This window comes from Aotus nancymaae, unplaced genomic scaffold (genome assembly GCF_030222135.1).
Source record: "Aotus nancymaae isolate 86718 unplaced genomic scaffold, 86718_ANA_hifiasm-v0.15.2.pri h1tg000007l, whole genome shotgun sequence".
NCBI classification, from domain to species: Eukaryota; Metazoa; Chordata; class Mammalia; order Primates; family Aotidae; genus Aotus; species Aotus nancymaae.
In genome coordinates, this window is record NW_026988418.1 from 24,661,979 (window position 1) to 24,685,363 (window position 23,385).

Genomic DNA, 23,385 nt, shown 5'->3' on the forward strand with positions numbered 1-23,385 from the left:
ACTGTCTGCACTTGTTAGACAACAGGCATTTAATTAAAATTGGAATCCGATGTGTAGAAAACATACATTTTTTCATTTCATAGCTCCCTAGGAAGTCATATTCCCTTCCTTCCCCACACTCCTCGATTCTCCCCCTGCCAAATTTTTTTTTTTTTTAATTTCTAGGGAAAAGATTATTTTAATGTGAAAATCAAAAGTTACAAAGAGCTAGGCTGCTTCTTTATTTTTGCCTTTGGGGGAGACATTAGCCAATCATAAAGCCTGTGTTGTGTCTTCAGACCAGGAGCCAGCTTTTTTATGGCTAACTTCCCATATGGAAAAGGGTTTGTCCCATTTTGGGGCATTAAAATACAGCCTTTAATGAATCTGTAACTTAAATCTTTTACCTTGCTCTTATGCAATAGAAAGTGTGGCCTGTCTACCGATATTTGTTGGACTTTGTGGAATCAAGAAATACAAAGAAACAGAGGCCCGAGTTGAGAAATAAAGCCTCGAACCCCCCTCGTCACTGCATTTTCCACAGCAGAGCCATCCACTGCACTGTCTGGGTTCCACCCAGAAAATCCGGCAGTGCCATCACGACCAAATAGATAGGAACTCGGGACAATTTCATTGGGTCATTGTCCCCTTAATCTCCACACTGCACCTCAGATCTCAAGCAGCTTCCGTGGCGCGGGCTCAATTTAATGGATAGAATCTATTTTTCATGAAAAAGCAGGAAATAAGCTGTCTCTTTCATAAAAAGATTTACAAAATGTAATCATTGTTGAAATATTCCCTTTGAACTGCCGTGTCCACGGGGGTCTCCGGCTCCCAGAGTCGTGCTTCATTAGAACCCCGTCATAAGCGGCTCCAGAAGGGCAGGTACGCTGGTGGTGCCCGGCTTTGATGTCTTGAATGAATGAAAGAAAAGCACAATAAAAAAGAGCTGTTGATCAAGCATAAAATACTCTTTAAGCTGACAGAATAGCAGCGTTAACACACCCTAAGCTGCTTTTAGTTTTTCCCTTTTTTCCTCACATTTTCCTGTGCTTTGTGTACAGTGGGGGTTTGTATTTTATAAGAAGTCTCTGATCTATGTAGTATGCCATTCGCTAACAAAAACCAAAATAGGATTGTTTCTGTCCCACTTGGTTGCCTGACTACTCCTTCCCTTCCTCCCCTTTCCCCCTCACCCCCAACCTCCAAGGCGTGCAGTTTAGCCTTGCAAGGGAAGGGCCCAAATGCCTTTCATAAACTTGAGCCAATTCCTTTTGTGCTGTTGGTTTCCCCGCTCTGATTTTAATATCGCAATTAAAGACAGATTTTTATTTTCTTAACGACTTTCTCTTGCAACTGGAGAAATGGAATTGACACAGCTGCTACTTTTAACTAAGAAATTGTATCATTAAATAAGAGAAAGCCGCCTTGTAGAGCAATTTGCTTTCCCCGGGGACTTTTGGTCTCATGTGGACCTTAAGGACCCAGAAACTTTTCACAGTGAGAGAACCCAGGTACCCTGGCCTTGTGGTTTTCTGTAGTAGTCCCTAGCCAGGCATTTAATCCCCACAAAAACTGATAAAGTTGTTGTCTCCATTTCACGGAGTCTAAAACAGACCTAGTGATGCTAACTTGCCTAAGATGATCTAACTTGTCCATAAGGATGCCAGGATTTTTGTCATTCGGATCCCAGAATCCTGGCTCTTACGGCGATGCACGCAGCTCTCTAGTAAGATTTCAGAGCAAATGCAGGTGGGTTACAGTGCAGTTTTTAACCCAGCAGTCTTTGATTTCATGAGGCAAAAGGTTACTTGATGAAAAATGGAAAGGGAGACCAAAAGAAAAATGTACTTGGTGGCAAGAGAGACACTAGGGCAAGCTGAAATCTTGTGAAAGATTCCGACTTTGGATGAACAGTCAGAATAATTGGATTGTGTATGCACTCTCAAGGTTTGGAGGTACTGGATGGCTTATTGGGTAAAAAGATTAGTGTTTTCCCGTCTTGAGGTTTGAACCAAAACGGAGGTCTTGGCTGGGAGCAGCAGAGTCATTCTCCAGGGATCGGTGGTTTGGACAACTCCTCTGAGCTTGTAGTAAGTAGGCAGCAGTCCATGTTACAAAACTATTGCACATGCTACTGACGCAGTTGGCCGCAGTTGGCCCCGCTGCAGCAACTCTCCCATCGGAACTGCCTGGAGTGGCTTGTGGAGACTTGTGTCCCTCGAGGGAGAGTGTCTGTCATTTGGGGAGACGTGGTCACGTGGCTCGAGCATGCTCAAAGTCATCCATCCAGATACGTTGCTTTACCCCCTTTGGGGTGAGTGACACCAGGCTTTGGGAACCTCGGATACAGCTTGTTCTTCCTTCCTTCCTTCCTTTATTTAACAGTGTTTGTTATATGCCTACCCTGGCATCCCTTGGATACTCAGCTTGCCTGGGATGAAAACAGGTAATTAAAGTTTAGCAACTGTGACAGAGAAGAATCCTGAGGGTAAAGGCCCCAAGAAAGACCCCTCTGAAAGAGGGACATCTAATCTTAGAACCTAAGCACTAGCAAGCATGAGCAAAGCCAAGGAGAGCCTGTGCCCAGGCCTGGCAGGGAGAAAGCATTTGGCTTTGGGGGATCTGGAAGAAGTTTAAGGCGACATAAATGTTGAGGACAAGTGGTGAAAAGATAAGGCCACGAAGGTGCCCGGAGCCAATCACAGCCCATTACTGTTTTAATAGTTTTCTGTACAATAAACAAGTCTTGGTTTGGAGTTATTAAAAGCAGGCTTTCTTTAATTAAGAAAATAAAATCAGACAAGAAAAAATATTACAGAGCTCAAAGGCTGGCAGTACCAGTGACTAACACCTGTGTATGGCATGACACCCTTTTCAGAAGAAACCAGTGTAAATCACTGCTGCCTCTCTCCAATATGAGATGGTCCTCGTAAGACCCTGAGGTCCCCAGGACAAGAACTGGCTTGCTTGAAGTCACACAGCTGGTCAGTGGAAAAAGTGACACTCAATCCTCAGTCCTTTGGACACTGGATACTCGGCTTCGTTCGTCGCCAGAAATTTATAAAAATCCTATTGGGAGAAAAGCAGGCTATCTGGTATCATCAAAGGTCTAAAATCTATCCCCTTCTTCCTGATAGACAAGAATATTCCTAAGGGCAGGGACTGTATTTATTTTACTCATTATATCCCCAGAGCCTGCATCCATAGCACCTAGCACATAGAAGGCCCTTAGTGCTTATTGAATGAGTGAATAAATGCTCCCAAATGGTGTCTGTGAATGCGAGAAACCAGAAGTCCACTCTGAGGCCCCATCCACTTCCCTCACATTGAGATAGGGAGACGGGGCTACCGGGCTTTGGGCTGATTTGCCAAGGACAACTCATTTGGGCTAAAGGGTGGGCTTTAGTCCATCCTCGCAAGTGCGGGAAGCCAAAAATGACCAACGGGAGTAGTGTGACCCAGCAAAGCTAGCCCCTCCTCAGGAGACAATGCACAACAGCCACAGCCAACTCCTGTAGTCTTGACCTTGGCCCATGGGTTGGCCAAGTCCTCTTTGGGGGCTGATGAGGAGCTGGGCCTGAAGGGTGCGGGGAGGCGGCCCTGTGTTTGCGCGTTTCCATTTGATGTGTGTGAATGTCCTCAAATGACCCACCTTGCCTGCAGAAGAAAGCCAAGTGTCACACCCAGTTCTGCATTCCACATTAACAGCCCCCTTCCGCAGTGTTACACTTTGCCCTTGAGGCCTTTTGTTTAAGTTTTTAATCTGAAAAACAGATTGTGCTGCATCACAGTCCACTCTGCCCTCTCTGCGCCTGCCACCCCAGCGCTCTCTGTTCCTTTTGGGGGTTAAAGTAAAACATACAATATAAAAAATGTCTCTCAGAGATTTTTTCTTTTCCCTCTAGAATGTGCTTCCTGCCCTCTTAGTAAAAAGAGGATGTAAAAAGCCTTTTAAAAAGTTGCTTCACACTTTAGAGCATCTGTTGTTAACTCGGGAGTTGCGGCTGTGGCCTTCCTCAGCTGTGTCTTCAGCAGCCCCATGTCCGTATTTTGGAAGATGGCCCCTGTGTTCTGCTGGCTCTCCGTGAGGCATAAGAAACGGAAGAGATTGGCACCGTCAGAGGCACCTTCTGCCATTTCAGGCTTCCTGTTTAGGATGTAGTCAGATAGATATTGTTTATGGTTCATAAAACCTGACTACTGTGAGTATTCCAGAATCCCAGCGGAATGGGATTCGAACTTTCATGGAGCTGTAAATTAACGGGCGGCAAGTGTGATAAAACTCCTTAGAGAACTGTGAGGGGAAAAAAGTCGCGCTGCAATGGTTAAATGAAATTTTATAAGCACATTCAGTGTGGAGCTGTTTTGCATTACATGAGTTGAATACCTTAGAGACGCCACATCTGCAGGCACTTTATTAAATCCTTAGTCAGCACTTTTCCAACCTGATGAGATTACTTCTTCATTTGACTGGAGAAAAGGAAAGCTGAGCTCTTGTCCTGGACTGCAGATTTCTTTTGATGTTTCACCTTGAACACTGAAAGAGGACAATCACCCCTCTTCCCTCCCCACTCCCGCTCAGCACATCCCAAACGTAGACATTGTGAATGTTACCGACTAATTTTCCGTAACTGGAGCCTTGGTGGGAGTGTGGATTTATGGACCTCCACAACAACTATAGCTGAAAGTTCCCGAGGAGAAAATAGATCAAAGCTCTGCATTTACTTCCTTAATGTAAATGTATCAAGATAACATCATCCTATATTGTATTGTAATAATGCCACTCGCTACACAGAGGGAGGGAGAGTCCTTTGTAGTCCGTTTGGATACAGTAGGGTAGATTAAGGAGCTATAAAATACGAAGGCAGAAACCATATGAAACCTAAGCCTACGTCAGTAGATGTCTGAGGATGGTTTTCTGACTCTCCATAAATGGATTTTGTTTAATGTGTCAACATTTTCTCAGTGATTTGCTACTCAACCCCAACAATCAAATAATCTCAGACGTCTTTCTTTTATGTTTTTCCTATAGGACCCAAGAAGAAAATATGCAGAGTCATTCCTCAATGAATGTTCTAAAACTTATACTACTTCCATAATAGAAATTATAAGAAACTATCGCAAGAGAAAAGTAGGCTTTTACAAACATTATATTGTCCATCTGGTGTTACTAGCAGCTCACGGAAGTTTGTAGAAATTGATTGGCTTACACGTGTGTGACTGTCACACTCATCCCAGTGGAATTATGAGGGTCTTTAACTACAAACTGATTAGGAGAAAATTCAGGGAGATGTATGAATTGTTATTATTGTTATTGTTAGAACTGTCTATCTGCCATCTCTGCAAATAAATGATTTAATCAGAGACTTCAAAAAAAAAAAAAATTCCCTGTGTGGTTTCCCTAACCAACTTCCTATTCTGGAAACCCTTGGTCAAGTAGCTGGGTTAATTGTCATGAAGATTAGTGTGATGTTGAAATAAGTACTAATGGTCAAATTATAGGAGTGAACAAGTTTAAGAATAGGTTTTGGTTTGGGCCTGAAAGGGTTAATTAAGGTTTTTTCACGGGTTATTAAAGACCCCCAACCTCTGCCTTCAGGAGTCATATTGACACCCCACCACAGGGCAGCTCAGCCCCTCTATTGACATGTTGCTGGTCAGAGCACAATAGCCTTCTGTGTCTGCAAATCATTGCTAAAATCATCTCAAGGAAAAAAAAAAGTTTGAAAGCTTTAACGTTAGACAAAAGCCCAAGAGTTGCAGTGCGCAGCTCAAAAACCCAGAGTCAGCAACTTCTATTGATTAAAAACTAACCTTTAAAGTAACTCTGAGAGTGTGTGGTTAGCATTTAAATTTAAACATGTCATGAGTTGATTTGTGTTACTGAATACCAACTCAGAAGGAGTAACATTCACATCGCATTTTTTTTTCTAATTCCCTTAAGCAGCTAAAGTATTTCATGAAATGTCAATAGGGCAAAAAGAAAAAGAGGAGGGGGGCTGATGCCAGGCCTTGTAGTTTTCTTTCCCATGCAAATATCCACCCCCCAAAAGAAAAGTGTGGAGAGTGAAACACAATAATTAGTCCTTTGTCTAACTTTCCCAAGTGCCAGAGAAAGACAGATTAATTAAATATACAACAGTGTTGGTTTTTGGAGTGGGGGTCCTGCTTGCTGTGTAGGTCATAAATTAGGCAGAATAAATACTTCAATGTGTTTGCAGTGGGCCTGCTACGTCAGAACCACTGGAAGGTTGGTGGGAGGAGAGCAGAGGGTTTCTTGCTAATGATAGTCACGTCTGGGTCTGTCTGGTTGCTAAGAGCAACCAGACATGATGTAACACCAGGATGAACTTGAACTTGGGGGACTTGAAAAGAGAACAATAGACCAGAGCAATCAATAAAGCCTATTTCAGTGAAGGATTACAGAGCTGCTCTGGGGTAACCTTGTCGGCAAGGCACATACTGAATAGTAAGATGTGTGAAGAAACTTTTTTTTTTTTTTTTTTTTTTTTGCTTTGCTTTTTAAGAGAAGTGCAGAGGCGCTGCAGATTTTTGTAGTGCCCCGAGGTCTCGTCCAGAAACTGTGGTGTGGAAAACTGCTCCCCCTGCTGACTCACTGGGTCCCAGGCCTTTGCTTCAAGAACTACCTTAGTGTCAGATTGAAGAAGTCTGGAATTTCACAACCGCCTTAGAAAGTGTGAAAACAGAAATAGTAAGCATTATTCCCTGCACCCAAAGTTTGAGCCTGTTTTGTTCAAGAGAGGAAGCAGCTCTAGTGTGGATCAGAGTCAGCTGTTAGGTAGAGGCCTACTAGAAACACACTTTGGGGCTCGCCTTCTCCCTCCTTTCTCTCCCCCTCTTCTTTCTTTAGTCCAGTTAGATTTAGGCCGTGTGTATTTGCCAGGATGATTTCCTTTCAGGACACAAGAGGCTTTATTGTGTTCCTCAAAGCATGTGGTCAAAGAATAACATCTAAAAGTCTACAGGATGAGTAGTTTTTCGGTTTGGGCTTAAGTTTTTTAAACTCCTCTGGAAATCAAAGGTGGCTTGTGTGACTAGGAAATCTTATACCAAACTCCATGTAGCTATCATTTAGCCATTCATCCCTGGGGACCAAATGAGTCCTTACTTTACCTAATTGAATCTCTTCCACAGGGATGGTCCTTCACCTGCCTAAAGCAACCCAATTAGAACCCTTTCTGATACTGTCAACTTAGAGAATTCAGAAGCATGGGCTTTTGCTAAGCTTTGGTAATTTTTCTGTAAATAATGATACGTGTAGTGAATTTGTCAGGGTATCTCTAGAGAAAAGTTGGCAAAAGCCGCATACTTTTTTATTTCACTGGAGAAACTAACTCTGATGTTAGTCCATAATTGTTCACTCTGTCTAGCTAACAGAAAAAGAAATGCCAGCAAGATAAAGTGACCAGACAGTTGCTCAAAGCTAATCACCTAAGCATTTACAAAAGGAAAAGATAACCAGTAACTGGGCCCAGCAGGCTGTATAGAAGGCGCTAAATAAATGCTGCATGAATGCAAGCGTGAATGAGAGGTATGCTGTGGCCTCATTTTTCCTTTGGACCATGAGGTACTTAAGAGAGTAAAATCTTGATCCTACTTAGTTACTGTGTTTCAGTTTTGAAAATATGATTTTAGAAATATTAGGCTGAAAGGAGCATCTTCCCTCATAAAATCTTGCATATATAAGGAAAGAAAAATGCTGTAACTTGCTCAGAATCATCCAGGAAGACTGGTACAGCTCTTTTTCCACTTTACCTCCAGTCATTCTTGTATCAGTATTGACCATCTGTGCCTGTTAGGAGAGTGTCACAATCATGTCTTCAGTGCCTGCACCTCATTTGAAAGGAGATGTTGAAAATCATCAGAGTAGCCATTCATTGCCACATGAAACCTCTCCCTTCACCCATTCTCCATTCATTCAGCCCTTCTTCATTAAGAACATTCTGTATTCCAGGCACTGGGCTAGGCACTGAGGATTGAATGATAAACAAGATGGTCAAGTTTCCTGCCCTCTTATGACTGCCCCCATCAGATAACAAGACCCTTATTTGTATGTCAAGTGAACAGAAATAACCTCATTTTGTAAGACACACTTGAATGTTGGGAAACCCGAACGAAGACAATGAAGTATAATTTCAGAGGAGTAAGATCAGTTTCAGTGTCACAGGATTTGCTATTGTCTGCCATTCCCTTACTCTTCCCAGCGAATCCCTCCCACATCCCTGAAGTACATCCTGATTTCATGGTTGAAAAGGCAACTTCTAAAACACGCTAGTTTACAAATTGTGCTTCTAACTGCACTTCTCCTTTTGTCTTCCAGTCCTGGTACCTGGGATAAAAGTTGCAGCGTCCCACCATCCACCAGACAGACCACCTGACCCCTTCTCAACTCTGTAACATGGACGCAACCTCAACCCAGCGCAGTTCCAACTTCACTGTCAGTGGAAGGGGAGAAAAACCGATTCAAATCAACTTGTACATGGAAACAGCAAGCATTATGGTCAAACAGCAAAGGCCATAACCTTTTGGGATTTTTTTTTTTTAAATACTTTAGGGACTGTTGTAATTTCTCATATGGTGCTGGAAATGGTTGGGCTTTGTAACATTTGAAGTGTTTCCATGGTAGCGTGAGCATTAGGTGACGTGGCTAGCAGAGGACTACCCTTGCTCACTGACTTCCTGTTGTAACACACTTTCCTTACAGAGCCTGGCTGTTTCACAGTATTTCATGAATTTACCCACACAGGTGTGATCCTCCTTGAGCATCGAGGAGGCACGTGGAGAACTAAATCTTTTGTAGTAGCTGAGATCTGCAATATATAACTTACGGGACAGTCAAAGGGCAATGTTTTTCTGTAACATATTGGAAAAAGAAAATGCAGTTCTATTCCTTTTTTATTTGTTCTTCTAGTTTGTTTTGGTTCAGCAGTCAGCAGTTAAGTATATAACATGGCCCGCAAGGACAATGAATCCACTTACATTGCAGAACAATTCCGAAAATGGCAAACTACTACTACTACTGTTCAGTTTTTTAAAAGTTTTGAAATGCTGCACTTACATTTAAAAAAAAAAACAACATTTTTTCAACAATTTCAACAATGACACAAAAATTCACATGGAAATGGGGAAGATGGTCTGTTTTGACAGAAACTGACAGGAATCAATCAAAACAATCGAATTTTGAATTGAGTAAAGTGCAATTTCATTGGATAGCTAAATATCTTTGTAAGATAGAGATTGTTGAAAATTCTATTTTTGTTTTTCAAGTCCTTTCACCCCAGGACTCTAAATTATTGGGGTAAAAAACAGCCTTGCAAGAAAAAGGGGAGCTATTTTTGCTTTTTATGTTTTTTATTGTTAAACTTGTATCCCTTTAAAAAAACTGAAGGAAATTTAAAAAAAAAAAAACAAAAAAACAAATCTAATGGTGCTTTTACCACAATATGTTAACTACATTAAATGCTAATTATTTTCTGTTATCAAAGCACATGACTAAAATGAAATCATGGTATCTGTTAATTTTATAAGCTAGAAGTCACTATAATGGATTATGCCAATTCTAAAAATTTTTACACGTATCTGGCATCATAGGATTTATCAGTTACCAGACACCTCATTGTACCAGAGATTGTCCAGAAGTTTTAAAGACCTTTGCATCCCTGAACTGGGCTATGGGAAATAATAATAGTAGTAATAATAATAATAATAATGAAACCAATACTGACACAAATGCTGGTGCCCATTCAGATCAAGGGTACTTGTTAGGGAAAAAAAAAAGTTTGCACCCCCAAATGTCCTGTATCTTATGAAAAAAAAAACAAAAACAAAAAAAACAAAAAAACCACAGAAACAAAAACAAAAAAAATGTGCAAGTGATTTTTCTACCAGACAGCGAAGCACCCCTTTGCTTCCCATGCGACTTCAAGAAGGTTTCCTATACTATACATATATATACGTTCTGGTTGGCAAGTCCTGCTGATCAGAGAAAGTCTCTGCATGTTCTAGTGTTAGTAACTAATTTTTATATAGTTAATGTAGGATAAAGTAGAGTGCATTAAGACACAATATTGTAATCCCTACTCTAGGCACTTGCCTTTAAACTATGTTTTTCAGCCCTTCAGAAGGGTTCTACTACTGTCCTATACAATCAAGTAACTGAAATTCTTGGGAAGACACTTTGCTCCTCATCTTTCCCCCCCGAAACAATGTTGTTTTGTTTTGTTTTTTTTCCTTAATTTGCACGAAAACAAAAATTCCATATCAATGTGCCTTGCCCTGGATAGCGATTATTTGTGGAATTGTTGCACATGCTCCTCTATTGAAAGGGGTTTTTCCCTAGTCAAGCATTTGGAGACACTTTTTGTAAATGTGACTTTTATGTCAGCCATCGTCAGTTTCAACATCTAGAACTAAATAGGAAGCTAGTTGTTCCGCAGATAGGAGTAGTCTTTATTGTCCTGTACGGTCGGTGGCAGTGCTATTCTGAGATCTGTAGATGCTTAGAATATCAGTATTTTGGATGTTGCTGCATTTTACAATTTATTTGGAGTCTTCCTTTATTTTCCCCCAGATATATGAAAATATGCAATACCTGCTTATATCATGTAGAAAAGCTTAGCAATTATTAGTTTTTCTTTTCTTTTTTTTTTTTATTTGACCAAAGTCGGTGCTGCACTTGACGCAGTGTGTTTTAGGTGTTTGTCTTTGTACTTTTTTGTGATTTTTGAATGCACGTGCGCAGGAAGGGCTCCTCTTAGAGAAGCAGTCAAACTGTGAAGCACTAAGCTGACCCTGCTTCAAGCAATTTTGTTTTTACAACTGTTCCTTTCACAAGCAAGCCTTAAAAAAAAAAAAAGACAACTTCCTTTTTCTTCAGCTCCCACACGCCATTTTTCTTAGCAGACTGCAGTCAATCCACATTCAATAAAAAGTATATAATGCCCATTTTTATATGCACGTTTTTAAACTTCCAAGTTCTGAAAATTGTTTACTGGTTATCTCTATTTAAGGAAAAAAAAATAAAATAAAACATTTTGGATTTTCATATGTGTCTGATAAGTGGTTGAATAGTCGTTTGGCGCTGTTGTATGGTGTGATTGTCAGTGTATGGTGTCACTTCCTATAGCCAGCCAGCATACTTTGCCTTCCCCTATAGCACTTAGCTGGGCATTACTTTATTATGACATATGTGCACTAAAAAAAAAAAAAAGGAAAAAAAGAAAAAAAAAAGAAAAAAATAGCAGCTTTCAGTGCTTCACAGTGAAGGGAAAAAAAGCCTAGACAAACATTTTGTCAGAACCTTGCAATAAGCCAAGGTATTACCAGTAAATTGGTTGTATATACAATAAAATTGCACCCTTTTTTAAACAAAACAAACTAAGCAATAGTTTGGGCAGTTTTAGTTGTTTTTAGTGAGCATGTTGTAGTCATGACTGCAAAGAGAGAGAATAAACTGCCCACTCAGAAGATATGTAATTTGTATTGTTGTATAGTTTTATTGATTACACTGATTTATTCTACCCTATTTTATAATGCAGGACTTTTGTAATGTTGTTTAAATGAGGAAAAATTTCTGTCAAATTAGCCTAGTGAAATTTCTGATTGTTCATTATAAAGGCAGCATTCATAGAATTGCTTTTCTTTCTTTTTACCCCCCTTTGGGAACTGGATTTAAGTTTAAAACTTTCCTGTTTCCTTTTTTTTTTTTTTTTTGTAAGTATTTAAATACAGTTATTTTTTTTCTCTCAATGGTATAGCATATTCCTATGCTTGAGAAGTATAGGTCTACTGAAAAACCATTGTAAATGGACGTTACAGGTATGCTGTATTTTTGAAGGTATTTTGTTGTATTAAGTTTGATGAAGCTAAAATTAGGGAACTCTGAACAGATTTGCAGGAAAAAAATGTTTTAAAGGCTTTAAAACATTAGGGAGGCAGTCTAGGGTGATAACGAACAGGGGTTAAGTATTAAATACACTAAGTTACATTTTTGTTCATGTTTCATTGTCCAGAAAGCAGCAGGAAACTAGTTCAGTTGTGATCAAGCAGGAAAAAAGAAACACCAACAGTTTCCAGTGTTTCTGCTTTTTAGCTTAAAAGCCTAGTGAAGATGTTTGAGGAAGACTTTGCTACCTGGGGTGTGTAGACAGACAGACTGAGAGCTATCAGCATTTGAAGGCCCAGCCCTTGACTCTGAGACACATTGGAATTTTTTCTCTCCCATCAAATGGCATTAACAAGATTGGCAAAGATGAGTCCCTCAAATCTCTGTGGTTTTTTTCTTTGGGAACTGAAGTCAGAGGCACGAACACTAAATCTGAGCATTTTTCTGTAGACTTTTTCTTCTGGCCCTTGTCCCTGCCGGCAAAACACCCCTTTTCTGATCATTCGCGGGCAGAGGCCGTCCCGTAATGCCACTCTCTCCATCTGAGAGAGCCTTCTTCTTTCCTCCGAGGTTTGAACTGATGTTCTGTTTCTTCACACCCTGGCATGACAGTTATGTATGGTCAGCCCGCTCCCCAGGCCCGTCCCCGCCGCCAGGTGTGGGCTCCAGGCAGTCCGACAAGGTTACACCTCCCAGAGCTTATGATCTTCATTTTGACAGGCGAAGTGTGAAGGAACCCAGACTTCCCCAAGCCACGGTGTTCAGTCAGCCCACAGGAATATGCAAGACCCATCTCCAAAAGTTTGTCTTTCATTTTTCCCAAGCTCTTAGCCCCATAAGCTTTGGATTCTGTAGTTACAGTGTCATAAAGGATTGACAAAACCCGGATTAAGAAAAACTTTTTTTTCTGTGATTTTCTTATTTTTTTAGGGGAAAGGGATTCTAAGAATGTCATTCAATGTACTTTGCATCATGTCTCTGGAAATATCTTTGTCCATAGTGGTGGTGGTGTCTCTCTTTCTCTCTCTCTTTTTGCTTGCTTCTGTTTTCTTTCTTGTCTTCATTCTTTTCTTTTTATTTTTGGTAGCAGGCCTCCATAGAACAAATCTAAACCACCATAGTAATGTAAGGAGAGCTTCAGTGGCACCTCACAACCCACCCTCCGAGATCTGTCCAAAGACAGTCTCAGAAAGCTGCACTGCCCACCGGCTCAGCTTTCATTCAAACAGGCTTCCAAAGCCAATTCTGTCTTGAAGTCAATGCATGTATTTACTGTTTGACAGTAAACCCGCTCTGCCTTCTCCACGTCCAAGGCTGTGCATTCGTCTAATTAGCGTCGTGTATGTTTTCCTTTTATTTTTTCCAATAAAAAAGCAGTGGGATGAAAATTGCTTTGATATATAGCAGGTAACATTGAAGCTATTCCATAGCACTTAACTGTAGTGAATACTGTGTCACCAATTTTGAAATCAATTTAATGTTTAATGCAAATCCATTACATGGTGCTATTATAGGCTGACAAAATGATTTACACAAATGTGACAACTTGGGCTCAATTCACTCTGCTTTCCAACAGTGTAAATGCATAGCAGTGTTTATCTGCATGAGAACTATGCACTAATCTATCTGAAGAAAAAAAAACTATATCAACTTTGGTATCTACTTTCCGTTTACTTCAATCCTTGCCTTTTTGGTCATTGTTATAATGCCAGCTTTAGGACAGAAAGAATTATAAGAAAACCAGCATAATACCTGATATATTAAAATGTAGTGCCTGTGAAATCTGTATTATATTGCTCTTCTGAAGTAAGATTTTTCTACACCGGTAGCCTTCGCTGTCTGTCAGTCAGGACCTTCTGGTATAGGTGATGTAAAATAACCGTACAATATTAATGCATGCTATTCCATAATGCTTAGTGAACTGTATGAATATTACTCAACGTTATGTTAGTCTTTTTTCTGACTTGGTTCTTGTCAGCTAGGTTTAAAGGTATTTCACTGAGAACGCAAATTCTGTCTTTTCTTGATTTCGGCTGTTTTCAGTATTTTGGAGGTATACATTTACTTAAATTCAGTATTACTTGTGTTTTTGTTTTTGTTTTTTGTTTTCTTTTTCCTAGGGGACAAGCATGGGTGTTTGATTTCAGAAATCAGTACCTGGCAAGATTTTTGTCTCAAAACCACCATTTGAATTTCAAGAACTCTGCTACGAAGGCGCTCTGAGAACATTTGCAAGGGAGGGACATTTTCCTTGACCCTCAACTGAAGCTCTGCTGAGACTGAAACATTTTCTTAATGGACAGTGTTTAACCAGGTACCCATGCTTGATCTGTCTTCACACCAGACCTCCTCATATTAAAAGGAAAAAAAAAGAAAAAAATTTTAAGAAATCACATGGCTATTTAGTTTCATGCACAGTTGCAATATTTTCTTCAAAAGTAAAACTCTGTACAAACTTTGGGCCCGATTCATAAGAAAAAGAAGTTTGCTATTAACACGGGATTTTTTTAATGTACTTTTTTTAATCCAAATTTGAAATTACTTGCTTCCCAAATTAAATAAATTTCTTCTCATTTTTTTTTTTCCCTAAACCAGCACCCATCTGCCTTTTATTCCCCCCAAAGAGTTACCTTACCCAGATTAGGGGGAGGGCGTGTGGGGAGCAGATAGCGGAAATGCTTAGAAAGATAAAGGGGACCACCCATAGCTGGGCTTAAGAACAGGGAGGCGTGTGTGGGGCTGGGGCCTCAGCTGTGTGCCTGGTACCCTGAGTTTCACATGTAGACTCATTTGCCTATTTGATTCAAAAACACAAACTTTCCCAAAATGTGTCTGAACCACAAGAGGATACAGTGGAAGTGCTACCTCTAATCTAACCAGAGCACCTTCGTGGTGGAAAACACCCACCAGGTCGTACAATGTGAACTTTCGTATCTCTGCAGTGGTTTCCAGGACAAATAGTGTCCAATGTAACATTTTTCCTGCTGTTTTTATACTCAACTTCTCGAAATGAAAAAAGCTTTTACTTTTCCTTTGACTTTTTTTGTGTTCCTCTTATTTTTTAAATTTTTATTTTTTATTTTTTTGGTAATAGTCTGTAAATTAGCCTTTTTGGGTTTTGTTTTTGTTTTTGCTGTTGGGTTTTTTTTGTTGTTTTTGGGTTTTTTTTTTTTTTTTTGACATTGCAACCGAAGGTCATAAGGCCGCTAGCTCTGCTGGGACAGAGGCTTGAGAGAGCTGCCGGCTCGGTGCCTTCTCCCTGGTCTCAGACCATCGTCTCTGCACTGCGGAGGCATTTGGTAGCCTCACCACTGAGATACTAACTAGACCTAGACTAGGAGCTTTATCAAGTTCTAGGAGGTCCTTTAGGAAGACTCTTACAGGCAAATCCCTGATCCCCTGCTCCATCCTTAGCCCTGCCCCCTCACCAGAGCAAAGTTCACTGGGAACTTTTCCCACCACACATGGAAATCTGTCCACTCGGAATACCTCCATTTTCCATTTCAAATTGTAGGGGGAGGGGATGGAACACTTCTAGTGATGGTAAGAGATCCGTTGTGAAACGGAACACCCCCCGTGTTAATAACTTGGTCTGAAATCTGTTTTTATGAGCCGGGCCCCCTGTGCCTCTAGTATACTTGTATTGACTCTCATAGTTACCCTTTTAGTTTTACTGTGTTCTGTGAAAATTTGTAATTGGTTGAGAATCACTGTGGGCGTCCATTCTTATTCAACTAAATCTCCACAGGTTTTTTGAGCTGGTGTGGATTAGTTTAACTCTTGTATTCAACCATTAGTGCTACCACCTTCTCACATTACAATACAATTACTGGAAGCAAGTACTGCATTTCCTATGCAACAAAAAAGGAAAAATAAAAAATTGCTAATGCTATGGAAGCTGTGTCATCATTTGCTTTACAGCATGCCTGGGTGATTGAGTGACGGTCACGGGTGTGGACTGGAGGCTTCCACAGAAGATGATTTTTGTGCACCGTGAGGTTTGTCAGGCACATAGCATCCTTGGCCATGCTCTGATGGGCAGTGTTATTTTTTCACCTACCTGGACAAATACAGGACTTGAAACTCACATAGTGCTTACAATGTGCCTGATACTGTTCTGAGTGCCCTATATATTGTATCAGTCGGAGCCCCATCGGGAATCAGGGATAGGATCCAATGGGTTTTCCAACAGGGGCTGTAAAGTTACCTAGGTATTAGTAACTGCGGGATACAGTCACCACCCCTGGAGCTGGGGAAACGGAAGGGAAAGGTGAGCTTACTGGAACCTAGGTACTCAAGGAGGGATACCACCTAGCTGATATTTGGGTCTTTTCTGAGAGGGGTGGTCACCACGATGGTGGGGACAACACATGGCCAGTGCCCAGACCTCTGATAGGACATGGGGTGCTGGTGCTAGAACACTGTGGGGAATGAAGGGGGTACTAGTACTTCTAAGGAAGTGAGGTGTGGCTGGTGCCAGAGTGCCCAGAGGGGCTGGAGGCTGCAGCTGTCCTCTGCTGTGGTGGCTGTGGACAGAAACTGAAACCAGAAAGAAGTCCCTTCGCCCTCTTCCTCCTCCTCAGCTCCTGCTTGTGTCTGTCATGGGCTGGGCCTAATGATAGCCATCAGGCAAGGGAGTCTGGAAAAGGTAATGAGAAGAATATCAGCCCCAGCTCCATGGAGCAGAATAGAGATGAGAGAGCTTGGAGACAAGACAATACATAAATAACAGCACACATGTCAGTCCCTTCAAACCTCACAGCCACCCTGGGAGACAAGTACTGCTTTTATCCTCCTTTTATAGATGAGGAAACCAAGGCAGAGGGAGATTAAATAATTCATCCAAGGCCATATGGTGCATGATTGACAACATGGGATTTGAATCCAAGAAATCCGGCCCCAACCTCTATCCTATAATCACTGTAATATATTGACTCTATTAATTATTTATTCAATAAATACTTACTGAGTGCCTACTATGTACCAGAGACTATGCCAGGGGCTAGAAATAGTAAGTAAAGATCGGGCATCTATGCTGATTCAGTATACATTCTAGTAGACAAAAGAAACATTATTCAAATAATGTTTGAACAGCAGCAAAGGTAAGCATGTAGTTGTGATGAGTGCCATAAATGATATACATTGATGGGGGAGGATGCCATGAGCTCGAGAATTCAAAACCACCCTGGGCAACGTAGGGAGATCCCCATCTGTACAAATAAAAAATAAAAAAAATTGGCTGAGCATGGTGGTGTGCACCTGTGGTCCCAGCTACTTGGGAGGCTGAGGTGGGAGGATAGCTTGAAACTGGGAGGTTGAGGCTGCAGTGAGCCATAATTATGCCACTGCACTCCAGCCTGAATGACAGAGTGAGACCCTGTCTCAAAATAAATTTTTAAAAAAGGATATACATTACCATGAAAACCTAATTAGACTGGTATGATAGGTAGAAATTAATTAACCAGGCAAAAAAGGGAAGAAAGAATATTCTGGGCTGAAAAACCAGCATGTACAAAGAACCTGAGTCAACTTGGCACCGGTGAGGGGCTGGAAGAAGACTTGTTTGGACGAAGAGGAGAAATGGAGAGGAAATGTACAAAATGAAGCTTGATACTTAGGTCAAGACATTGCGGAGCCTTGAAGGCAGGTTTGTCCTACCCTCTAAGAGCTTTATAAAACATGTATCAGTCTGATTAGACTAGGTCTATGCTGTCATACAAACAAGTCCAAAATCTTAGTGCCTCACAACAGTAAGGGTTTATAACTGATTCTACATGTCTATCAAAGGTTGCCTTGAGCCTCTGCGTGAAATCTTCTCATTCTGGGACCCAGGGTGAAAAGTAGCTACCATCTGGACCACTGCTGGATGTGTTAGCAAGGCACACAGCTGGCTTTTAACAATTCCAACTGGAATTGACACACGTCACTGCACACATTTCACTGGCCAGAGCAAGTCACCGGGCCATGCCTGGGTTTGACAGGACCTAGGAGGATAATCCTTCCCCGGGAAAGGCTTAGAAAACATGACTTCAGACTAGTTAGGAGAGGAGAGAGAAGTATGGCCTGAGTGGAGAGGGCCGCCAAAAAAAGCTGCTGCAGCCATTGGAGAGATGACAGACTCCCAGGCTGTGATGCTCATGATAGAATGAAAGAGAAGTGGATAGATTCGAGAGATTAATACAGATATTAATAACCACTGCATATTGAGCTCTTTCACTTGCCAAGTGCTTTGGTGACTTATCCCATTAAATTGAATATGTTCTCTCTTATTATTGTAACTCTCAGAAAGGTATAGTCAGTCCTTAAAACATTGCTGACTCAAGTGAGCAGAGCAATTTCACGTGTACATGCCTCAGAGTTTACGTTAAACCAAATCAGTCACTCCCTTATTTCAGTCTCTAGTATCTGGGGTTAAGAAATGGGAATGAAAGTCAGCCAACACCACCCCTTATTGTCATACGCTACGACAAGTGGTGCGTGATACTGGGCTCAAAGGGAAGGCAGCGCAGTGATCAAAACCATGGACTCAGGCCCAGACAGCCTGGGTCGAATCTTGGCTCTGCATTTTATTAGCTCTATGGTGTTGGCAAGTGCCTCAGTTTCCCCATTGGTAAGATGGGAATATTTATAACAGCACCTAACTGCTTCACGGGGCTGATGTAGATAGTGGATGAGTTAAAATATAAAGTGGCTTGGCACATTGTAAATGCTATGATTCCAAACTGTAGACATAAGGCATCCTTTCAGTGCACCGTTGGCATAAGTCTTCTTCCTCTTCTTGATCATTTTCAGGCCTCTATTTGGCTGAATTCTGAAACCTTTCATCTAACACCTGCCTCAACTAAGTAGGAGGAAGTCGCATACAAAATGAGTCCAGGAATAAAGAAAACCTGATATATATCCACAATGGAATATTATTCAGCCATAAGAGAATGAAATCCTGCCGTTTGCAGCAACATGGATGAGCCCAGATGACATTATTGTTAAGTGAAATAAGCCAGGCACAGAGACAAATACTGCATGTTCTCACTCATATGTGAAAGCAAAAGTTGATCTTATAGAAGTAGAGAGTAGAGTATCGGTGACCAGAGGAGGGAAGGATAGCGCAGCGGGGAGGATAACGACAGGTTAGCTAATGGGTACAAATTACAATTAGGAGAAATAAGTTACAGTGTTATTTTTATTTTATTTTATTTATTTGAAACCGAGTCTTGCTCTGTCACCCAGGCTAGAGTGCAATGGTGTGATCTCGGCTCACTGCAACCTCCGCCTCCCAGGTTGAAGCGATTCTCCTGCCTCAGCCTCCCAAGTAGCTGGGACTACAGGCGTGCACCACCACCCTCAGCTAATTTTTTGTATTTTTAGTAGAGATGGGGTTTCACCATGTTAGCCAGGATAGTCTTTATCTCTTGACTTCGTGATTCACCCGCCTCAGCCTCCCAAAGTGCTGGGATTACAGGCGTGAGCCCCTGCACCCAGCCAAGTTGTGGTGTTCTTATAGCACAGTAGGATGTATGTAGCTAACAATAATATATTGTACATTTCAAAATAGCTTGAAAAGAGGGTTTTGAATGTTCCCAACACAAAGAAATGATCAATCTTGGGGGTGATTGATATTTCAATTATCCTGATTTTATCATTACACATTGTATACATATATTAAAAGAACACATGTACCCCATAAATATATATGACTATTATGTATCAATTTAAAAATTTTTATTGAGATAGACTCTCACTCTGTTGCCCAGGCTGAAGCACAGTGGCACAGTCTCAGCTCACTGCAGCCTCTGCCTCCCAGGTTCAAGCAATTCTTTTTTTTTTTTTTTTCCCTTTCTTTTTTTTTTTTTTTAATGCCTACAGCACCTGGTAATCCCAGGTGGCCTCCCATCCAAGTACTAACCAGGCCCAACCCTGCTTAGCTTCCAAGATCAGATGAGATCGGGTGCGTTCAGGGTGGTATGGCCATAGACAGGTTCAAGCAATTCTTGATCCTCATGCCTCAGCCTCCTAAGTAGCTGAGATTACAGGTGTATGCCACCACACCCAGCTATTTTTTTGTATTTTTAATAGAGATGCGGTTGCACCATGTTGCCTAGGCTGGTCTTGAACTCCTGGCCTCAAGTGATCTGCCCACTTCAGCCTCCCAAAGTGCCTGCCGGGATTATAGGCATAAACCACTGCACCCAGCCAAAACTTAATTTTTTTTTTTTGAGATGGAGTCTCTCTTTTGTTGCCCAGGCTGGAGTGCAACAGCGTGATCTCTGCTCACCGCAACCTCCACCTCCCAGGTTCAAGTGATTCTCCTGCCTTAGCCTCCCAAGTAGCTGGGATTACAGGTGCCTGCTACCATGCCTGGCTAAATTTTTTTTGTATTTTTAGTAGAGACAGGGTTTTACTATGTTGGTCAGGCTGGTCTCAAACTCCTGACCTCAGAAGATCTACCTGCCTCGGCCTCCCAAAGTGCTGGGATTACAGGTGTAAGCCACCACACCCGGCCAACCTAAAATATTTTTAAGAGTTAATGTGAAAGAAAAAAAAGTGAATTCAGGATCTGAGACCAGACACACTTGGGTTTGTCATTTTGTTATATTAGGGGCCTGCAATATTAGGGACCTCGATTTCCCTGTACGTAAAGTGGGAATAAAGATAGAAACTACCTTATAAGGTCATTAAAAAAGTAAAATGAAATTAATGCATGTAAAACACCCAGCACAGTGTCAGTCACATAACAACTATTACTCTTTGGTGCCTCTCCAAGGAGAAGAATGCTGGCACCCTGGAAGGCAGTATTGTACAGTGGAAAGAAGCCTGGCTTGAAACTACAGGACTGGATTGTGAGTCCCATTTCCACCATTTACTGGCCATTTAACACTAAGCAAGTTACTACATCTCGGAGTCAGTCTCAGTTTCCTCACCAGGAAAACGCATCTGCCTTCCTCAAGGGAGAAGTCCGAATGGCTCAATGAACACAGACGAGAATGTGCTGGGCAGCACAGTTCAAAGCATCAGGGAGCAGACTAGATTGGATGGAACCCAGAGAGATGGCCCCACCTGGCTCTTGTTCCTATTTTCCTCAACGGCATTGTGACTGCCAGGGAAATCTACTCTTAACAGGCAGGGAAAGTAGGCCGAGAGACTGGCACCAGTCATCATTTTCACCCTTCACCTTCTGGCTCTTTGGTAAAAGAACATGGCTAAATAATAAAGGTCCCACGGGCAAAGAAGCAGGGCTTCCCCTGATGTATGAGGAATGAAATATCTTTTGGGTTATCTCTGAAACACACTGGGCCATTGCAAATTTGCTTTCTATCTGGCATGCTCAGCGTGGATTTTAAGTCCTATTACAGGGAACCTGGTAAAACAAATAAAAAGCACATTTGTCTCTACTATCAAGTTAATTTTTTTTTTTTTTTGAGACAGAGTCCCACTCTGGAGTGCAGTGGTGTGATATCTCAGCTCACTGCAACCTCTGCCTCCTGAGTAGCTGGGATTACAGGCACATACCACCATGCCTGGCTAATTTTTTTTTATTATTTTTAGTAGAAACAGGGTTTCAACATGTTGGCCAGGATGGTCTTGATTTCCTGACCTTGTGATCTGCCCACCTCAGCTTCCCAAAGTGCTGGGATTACAGGCGTGAGCTACCATGCCCGGCCCACATTAAATTTTTTATTATGGAAAAATATCAGGCATGTACAAATTAAAGAGAATTGATGAACAAATTAATATTACCTATTGTCCGTCACTTGTAATCAATGGCTCCCTGTTTGATACCCCAACCGCTTCCTGACTGACCACCCCAGGTTATTTTAAAACAAATATCAGGTATCATATTATTTAATCCATACATTTTTAGAATATATATCTAAAAGACAAGAATTCTTTTATAAGATACATTCAAAATTCCATTTTATACCTCAAAATAGTAACAATAATTTCTTAATATCACCAAATAACCAATCTGTTCAAACACTCTTATCTTAGAATTTTTTAAAAATAGTTTGTTCAAATAAGATCAATTCACTAAATGGTTTGTATACACCTTAAGTCTTTATAGGGTCTCCTTCCATAGAAACTGGATCGTTTGTCCTGAAGAGTTGCAGCATTTGGTGGATTACATCAGTGTGGCATACATAGTTCAGCATGTTCTACCCTCAAATTGGAAGCATATTCCTGACCTTGGAAGTTGACCCTATGGGATGAAATCCCAAGACTGTTCCACAGATTAATCATGGGAAGGACTAAGGGACTTGCCCGTGGATTTGTGTCCTGACTCTCTGGAAACTGGGCAAATAACTGGTCCAAAGAGAAGGGTGCTTCAGGGCAGTTCTCTGCTGCTGGTGTTTGTTTTGTTTTCTTCTAACAGGGAAAGTGGAGGCTAAGGGAGACCCTACTGAATGATAAAGGACCCTGTCTTTCTTTGCTACCTTCTACTGAAAATTTTTTTTAAAAGTTTGCACCTTAATGGGGAAGATGAATAATTCTGGTTGAAAATTCAAGATTAAAGTCTGTCTGGGCCGGGCACAGTGGTTCACACCTGTAATCCCAGGGAGGTCAAGTCGGGCAGATCACCTGAGGTCAGGAGTTCAAGACCAGCTTGGCCAACATGGTGAAAACCCGTCTCTACTAAAAATACAAAAATTAGCCAGGTGTCTTTGCAGGCACCTGTAATCCCAGCTACTTCAGAGGCTGAGGCTGGAGAATTGCTTGAACCCAGGAGGTGGAAGTTGCAGTGAGTGGAGATCATGCCATTGTACTCCAACCTGAGTGACAAGAGGGAAACTCCATCTCAAAAAAATAAAAATAGGCCAGACACAGTGGCTCATGCCTGTAATCCCAGCACTTTGGGAGACTGAAGCAGGCAGATCACCTGGGGTTGGGAGTTTGACACCAGCCTGACTAACATGGAGAAACCCCAACTATACTAAAAATACAAAATTAGCCGAGCATGGTGGTGCGTGCCTGTAATCCCAGCTATTCAGGAGGTTGAGGCAGGAGAATCGCTTGAACCGGGAAGGCAGAGATTGCAGTGAGCCGAGATCACGCCATTGCACTTCAGCCTGGCCAACAAGAGCAAAACTCGGTTTCAATAAATAAATAAATATTTTAATTAAAATTAAAATAAAATCGGTCTGTTCATGCTTCCTTGTTCAATAGGCATCCTCTTTCCCTTGAAAATGTGTTCTCTTACGGACCAGAAGTCAGTTGCTAGCCAGAGAAGAAAGAATTCCCTGGTCAGACTCCGTGGAAACAGTGGGGCTAGACTCTTGAAAGCCCTAAGATCACTTTATCTGGCTCACTTGCTGCTTCCACTTCCATCGCCATGGCGCTGAACACTGGCCTGGGCCCACTCTTTTCTATGAAATTACAAAAACTCATTATGTAAAGTCATTCAAAACAAACCCAACAAACATCATTGTGTAGCTCCCATGTTCCAAAACTTGGGGCTAGTGAAGGAGGTGAATTTGAGATCATCCCAGAAGGGCGGAGTCTAG

General features: G+C 41.5%; 1 protein-coding gene and 1 non-coding gene across 6 annotated transcripts in view; one reads left to right on the forward strand and one right to left on the reverse strand.

Annotated features, from left to right (window-relative positions):
* NFIA (nuclear factor I A) overlaps positions 1-15,779 on the forward strand; it is a 389,302-nt gene extending 373,523 nt beyond the window's left edge. For all 5 annotated transcript variants that reach the window (XM_012442494.2, XM_012442496.3, XM_012442491.3 and 2 more), the window contains one exon: positions 8,324-15,779. In XM_012442494.2, the coding sequence (XP_012297917.1) occupies positions 8,324-8,341 (18 nt within the window). In that variant the 3' untranslated portion in view covers positions 8,342-15,779. The remainder of the gene's footprint in view (positions 1-8,323) is intronic.
* Positions 15,780-19,741: 3,962 nt separating this feature from the next.
* LOC135273443 (5S ribosomal RNA) lies at positions 19,742-19,860 on the reverse strand. The gene has a single exon (XR_010341247.1). It is a non-coding gene; the product is annotated as a 5S ribosomal RNA (ribosomal RNA).
* Positions 19,861-23,385: the final 3,525 nt, after the last annotated feature.